General features: G+C 37.1%; 1 protein-coding gene across 5 annotated transcripts in view; it reads left to right on the forward strand.

The window, feature by feature from the left end:
• The window catches only part of DCLK1 (doublecortin like kinase 1), a 243,785-nt gene extending 236,875 nt beyond the window's left edge, over positions 1 to 6,910 (forward strand). For all 5 annotated transcript variants that reach the window (XM_080602955.1, XM_080602954.1, XM_080602953.1 and 2 more), the window contains one exon: positions 349 to 6,910. In XM_080602955.1, the coding sequence (XP_080459081.1) occupies positions 349 to 513 (165 nt within the window). In that variant the 3' untranslated portion in view covers positions 514 to 6,910. The remainder of the gene's footprint in view (positions 1 to 348) is intronic.
• The last annotated feature ends 207 nt before the right edge of the window (positions 6,911 to 7,117 follow it).

Here is a 7,117-nt window from a genome sequence, read left to right on the forward strand (position 1 = left end):
GAAGGGTGGGGGGAAGGTCAGTTGGTATTTGGCTTGAAATCTGAATCTATTAAAGTATGAAATTAATAGCATCCAGCAGTAGAACATATGGCATCCATATATATGGTACTGTATCTGCTTGATGATGTCACACTTACCTCTTAAGGTTTGGGAAATGCACTTTTTAAAGCATTTAGTTATGTTGTGGGCTAAACCTTTCAGACCTGACTGAATCAGAACAGGTTTAATTTGGTCTGAACATTTATTATCCCTGGTATTTCCAGGCCACATACAAACTCATGGTTTTCATTAGCTTTGCATTTCACACACAGCCTAATTTCATTTATTCTTATTTTATGCCCCTGCCAGACCACCGCTCTTGATAAGGAGAGGCAGGTTTTCCGACGAAGACGCAACCAGGATGTGAGGGGACGATACAAGGCACAGCAAGCTCCACCTGAACTCAACTCCGAATCGGAAGACTATTCACCAAGTTCATCCGAGACTGTTCGCTCACCTAATTCACCCTTTTAATAAAACACTTTTACTCAAAAGTCTTGGCTTTAACCCTTTGAGACCCTGAAAATCCTTCAGACCTGTGTGAGGTGATTACATCTGATTTATCCAGCACTAACTGCTGGGATGGTGGAACACAAAGGGGTGCTTACAGAATCTTTGTAAGAATAATTTCCTAATTGATTGAAATATTTGTTCTCTGTTTAGATTGCAACTTGCTGCTAACATGATCCTCAAAGGGTTAAGGCTATTTTGCTTTTTTATTTCAAGATAGAAGCAGTGAATGTTTTCATCAGTGAAGCTAGGAACTGCAGTATGTAATTTTAGCACATGTTAACCCTCTGAGTAAATGGTCAACTTAAATCTTGACAGCCCACATTAGGGCTTTATTCTGGCTTTTTTGCTTTTATACGCACATATCTTTTATGGTACCCTAAAGTTCCTTGCTAGTTGCTGGCCAAAACAATATCAAACACACTCTCGCTTACAAGCTTTAAAAATGAAAATAAAGTGAAACCAACAGTATCTTCCACTGCAGCTCATTCTAAACCTGCATTATACGTCCATAGAAAATTGACTGTTGTTGGAAGATACTGTGCAGAATAAATGGGAAATCCAGTTCAGGGCAGCCTCAAAGTTTACAGAAGATGACATGATGATGGCCACAAAAGGTTGCTTCCATATCATTTACTACTAATGACAATGCAGTGTCTTGGGAAATGGCTTGAGGATATGTTCTGTCATGTAATGGTATGTAATGATCTGGCTGAGAAGTTCCTGGATCCTTTGCCTCACATTCAAAAATGTACAGACATCCTCTCAACATTACCTGATTATTCCATAGATAGCCACAGTTATCGATGTGGCAAGAGTTAAAGATTAAAATTGAGAATTACCCTTAAAATAGCTAGATTATTTCTAAATTGGGGAAGACAAAGTCATTTAATATATATGTAAAGCCTAACCTGCGTTAGTGAAAGTTTTGTCTGAGAGTGGATAAACTAAAAAACTCAGTTCTATTTGTAATATCTAATAAAATGGGCATTTTCACAGAATATACATATTTTTTGTTTGTTAAAACCTCAACATAGCATTATAGCATTTTCTTTAACTATTATCGTAAAATTGGCTTCCACAGAAATACTACACTTCATAGACTTTTGCTTCAAATGTGATAGTTTGAAAGAAAAATGATTAAAAATTCACTCCAAATTCCACTGGAATGAAAAATGCAGCTTCCAAAATCCTATTCTAAAATAAAAAATAACATTAAATTTATACTTTATCTTATTACTCACATAAAATTGACAATATTTCATGTTTTCCTCTCTAAGGTTAAAATTTTGTCATGGTGTTTTTAAAGAGTGATAAAAATGTGGTTTCCTCTTTCTTCCTACCTCTTTTCCCCTTTTTTCTCTTTCCTTGTCCCTTTCTCTTTCATATCTTAAAAATAGAAATATCAATATGCTGCCCAAAAAGATATGCAGACTTTGCTGATCTTGCTGGGAAGTATAAATAAAGTTTGGAGGAACAGGGCAAGTTGCATATAGTGCAGTTTCTGTTCTGAGTTGTGTTTGCACATGGAGCTATTACTACAAGCAGTTGTGGCACTGAACGTGTACCTGCAGCTTGTTGGATCTGGTGTAATGCTCTTTTGCATTTCTAGTTGGAAATATCAAATGAATCGTACTTTAAAAAACACTGAAATTGTTTTGTTTCTCCATCCTTTAAAATGCATCTTTCATTGCCTACATCATGAAAGTTTGTATATTAAAAGCTTTGAAGATTTTGGATACAAGAATTTCATCTTGTGAATCTTCACACAAGTGATACAAGTATTTCATACAGAATGCAATTAACTTCACCCAGTGTTAAACTAGAAGTGAGACATTTAGTGTTAATTAGATCTCCAGCCTTCCTTGGCATACAGGGAGATGAACATTTCCAGGTTTGATTCATCCCACCTGCCATGGGCACACATTTCAGGAAGTACTCATGCTTTGGTTCACCTATTGCTCCCACTCCTTTGAGTATAGAAGGAAGCACTGGTAGAAGTTTACATCAGCCACCAAACTTCAGGTTATCGAGTTTAGTAGGACAAATCTCACCCTAAGTCATTAGGAGACTGATCTCTGAATACACACCCACGGTCAGAAGCCCAGTGCCGGCACATGGGCTCAGTTATTCTAGTTGGAACCCGAATAACAACATTTTAACCTAAGTGAAGCAAATAGGTGTCTTGTTGGAGAACTCCACAGGTGCAAGAGGTGAAGGGCTAAAGGAACTGCCATACCTGTTTTCAAACTTTTGGGTTTGGGAAAGGGCTGCATTTATGGCATATCCTTGATCATGCCCATCCAACCCTAGAGTCCCTTCAGAGAGAAGTCCCTTGGTCGATAGGTCACAGCCACTGCCGTTGTGATGTTAATGGCTATAGTTCGATAACACTTGGATAGGACAGGGATCATTTTATCATGGGACGAAACTCTCTGTTAAGGTAAATTCTCCCTTGACACTTACATCACTTTTTAGGAGGTCAGGATCTGGCACATTTTTTTCCAGCATGGTCCTTCCCACATTATATTACAGCTATCCCTTTAGAATAGATGCAGCTCAACCATGTAAATGCTAGACATACATTTGGTAACAAAAAGCTGTCCATTAATACCACATGCTCCCTGACTGCTGGGAAAATTTGGCAGGCTTAAAGCAAAGGCCAATGGTCATTCTTCTTAATTAGAGAGGGAGATCAGGAGAAAAAAAAATAATATAAAAATACATTTCACCTTACGCATGAGAAATATTATTCAAAAACCCATCTGGGATTTTTGTATCGCCTTTGCTTTGCTTTGGCATACAGGGTTATCATTAAAATAAGATGTTTGGCTCCTTCATCTTACACCATCTTGCACTACTTAAAATGTATGTAGAAATAATCCTAGATCCTGAAATCCCTACTCATCCCCAGTGTCTTATGTGTTTCTGATCTTTGGTTCATGTTTTATGAATATAACTATAGAAATATTTATTTTAAGTTATCTTTAGGTCTGTGAGAGATTGAGTTTCAAATTGCCGATAGCCTCTTTTTAGGCTTCAAGGAATAGTGTCTGAGTATTTAAACTGTTTTAAAAGAGGTTTCCATGCTGGTTTTAAATATATTCGTATATATTTTAAATGTAACCGTATATATCTATATATACATATGGTTTTGTGGATATAGTAATGGTTCAGGCTTGTTTGCTAGCATCTGCCCCTTTTCTTGTGTAACCTCTGAATTTCTGGGGGTAAGTGAAGGCAGAATACATGGCCTAAAAATAGTTGAAACACCACTGGGAAAAAAACAAAAAAAGATAAAGAATCAGACTATTTCTAATGTGATAAACTGAGAGACAATATAGCACACCTTGGTCATTTTATTGTAATACGTACTGGTTCTCCTAACTGCTTCCTTCATTTTGCTTTCGAATCTTCTTTGCATCGTATTGGTGCTAAATGTGATGAGTTTTTTGTTGTTGTTGTTTCATTGGTTTTGTTTTGTTTTTAATGCGTATTATGTATAGAAGACCAGCTTCCTCCCACCAAGCTTATGTAGTTAACTGAGATGGATGGCAGTCATGGTAGGCACCCTCTATCATGAAGGAGATGGAGAGAAGCACTTCCACAGGGTGACTCAGGTCATCTAATATTTGATCTCAAAATGCCTGTCGGTCTGATCTAAGTATTAACAGGAGAACAGAACAGGATCACTTCCAGCTTAATTCCTCTCAATTAAATGTAAGTGGGGATAATGTGGACCCCACCCTAAGTGCAATATTCTAGTGAGTTTGCATGCAGTAAGCAAACTTTGATGTGAAAATGTAGTGATAGGTCATAGGTGATAGCACAATGAAATGGTCCTGAAATGGGCTTCCTCTCATCTAGATGCATCCATCTAAGAGTTAAGCATCTAATCTAAGGCAATCATCTCAGCTTCCCTTATAGTTCCCTTATAGAGACTAGCTTCTCTAGCGGATAATTAAAATTCTAGGATGGATGAATCGCTCACTAGATGAGGTGGCTAGCCCGAATATATTTTGAACATAATTTAATAATTCATGACAAATTAATTTCTCTGTTAGTTATAGTTTTCATAGCACTAATGTACAAAAAATCCAGAATACCATGGTTATACTCAGAGGGTTAACAGAAAAGCACAAGGCATGCTGATTACATTGGTGTATCCAAACTGCTTTGCTTTTTTAGCCAGTGTTTGCTGATTTTTTCAGAAAATTCTTGAAAAATTTCAAGTTTGAAATAATTTAAGTGTTGTTGTTTAAGGAATTTCTATAACCAAATTAATCTTATTTTTAGCTTAACTTATCACAGGAATAATATGTATCATTGATGCAGTGTAAGTCTGTAGTTCACAATTTTATTAATTCCACAAGTGATTCCAGAAATCTCTCTTTTTTTAAGTACTTACTCTAGAGCTTACAATGGTGGCATAGGTGACTGAGACTGTCTTTCTTATTGGTAAACAAACAATATTGTAATTTCAAGAAAGTCCTAAGAATCGGCTTTTCAGTTTGGTAGTGTACTAGTTAGGGGAAAGCTATCTCATGACATGCATTGTGTAAATCATCTTTGTAGATGAAGATCGTTCATATTAATGAACACTTTCTTTTTTCTTGACATTGTAGCAGAAACTGTTTACTTGTTAATGAACAACCAATACATTAATTTGCTTCAGACTGTTAGAGGGGAAAGTGAGATTCCAGTCATTGACGATGTTATTGCTTTACAGTAGCCCTCATCTAATTTAAATGTGGTGCATACTACAATAAGCAAAGCCAAACCTGTGAATAAACTCCTGAAAAAGCCTGGTGGGTCTTTATTCAGTTGGGTGCTTGCGTACAGTAGTGTGTGACAGCAGGAAGGCTTTCAAGAATTGTTGAAATGAAAGTGATATATCCACAAATAAGAGCTAAATTGCAATCCTTTCCCTATGGGGCATATATGTTTAAAAAGAATAATAATAATAAAAAAAAAAAGAAAAAGAAAAAGAAAAATTGGCTCAGAGGTTTGCAGCACTACTATATTACCACAGGGCAAGCGCATTAAATCATTGTTATATTTGCTAGCCTGGGGTATATGTTAGAAAATGGCATCTTTTTTATTTAGTTTAGATTGTGGGCAGGGAGAGCTTTCCTAATATTATTGCAGTGCCTGCTAGTGCTGCCATGGTTAAGGCTGTGTTAGTATTTCCATTATAACCTCTTATTCTCAAAGGTTTTTAATTTGATCGTAAAAATTGGCTTCAGGCAGAAACTTGGCATACAATTTTTCAGCTCAGAGTGATTCCTTTCCTAAAATACAGGGGAAATCAGCTTGACCCCTTCAACATTTATTTTCTAACTGTACACAAACATTCACGTACACAGACACAAATCAGAGCACCTTAAACAAAGGCCAATTTATGCAGCTGATTCCAAATGTGTTATGTTTTCAAGCATATCTTCCAGGCCTTAACTACAAAGCTGACAGCTCAGAACTTTGGGGCATTTTGAAAACCGGGGAGAAAACTCAGTTATCAAGAGCAAAAATGTTCCACATGTGGGACGGTTTTATTTCAACGTGACGAGCATTTAAAGCCTGTGCAGTAATGGGGTTGTATATACACCCTGCCGAGTGCTCATGTAATTCCTAAACCCATTAGTGTAAGTCATTCCACGTAGCAAAAGCTAAATGTGAATAAGCTGAATTTCCCCATAACCTTGGGAGAGGAAGCAGTTTCATCTTGCGCTTTAGAGTAGCACCATGGACAAAGCTGACATGCCACCAGCCAAAAGTGTCCGGAAAGAGAAGAATCAAAGGAGCATGTTTTCTCTTAAAGGAAAAAAAAATATGTCTGAATAAGACAGGGTTGAAAGCTCGCACTGAATGAGAGAGGTATTAAAAGCATTTTCAAAAGCAAAAGTATGGAATCATGCAACTATAAAAGTGCAAGGAGCCACTCAGTATAATGAATCCATGTGCGGAGCCAATCAGCTACTAATCTGGAGCAAATTTACAGCTACAAACAGACATAATTAATATACAAATCAAGCACACCCAGCGGCAGATGGAATTGAAATCCTAGTTCTTTTAGCAAACATAATGCAGACCTCTTCCTCGTATATTCACTAAATGAGACCGTGTGTAGCTGTTTGAAGTTGTGTTACATACAGGCTGGTGGGGAAATTAGGTGTTCAAAAAATGACTGTAAATTAATTTTATTTATTTTTTTTAATACCAATTCCACAGCATGCTTCTACCTTAATGGTTCCTTTTGGGAAATGACAGCTTTCAAAAGTGATGTCTATGCATTTTTTACTTGTCTGCATATATACTTGGATAGCCCATGCCAAACACCTTCAATAAAAACTGAGTTGCCATACTGAGGCTGCGCTTTGTATTACCTGCAGTTTTCTGTGGCTGTGGCCAGGGAAAGGACCAAAACAGTCACAAAGAGCCACAGAGTGACCCACCTGTAATGATGACGTCTACCTAATCCTTTGTAGTGACTGACTTGAGTCATGAACCGCAAAGCCAAGTTATTTCTGATAGTGTTTAGCCTACCAAAGTGCTTGGGGAGGGGGTGTTG

The sequence above is a fragment of the Anser brachyrhynchus genome, assembly GCF_964034855.1.
Source record: "Anser brachyrhynchus genome assembly, chromosome: 1".
NCBI lineage: Eukaryota > Metazoa > Chordata > Aves > Anseriformes > Anatidae > Anser > Anser brachyrhynchus.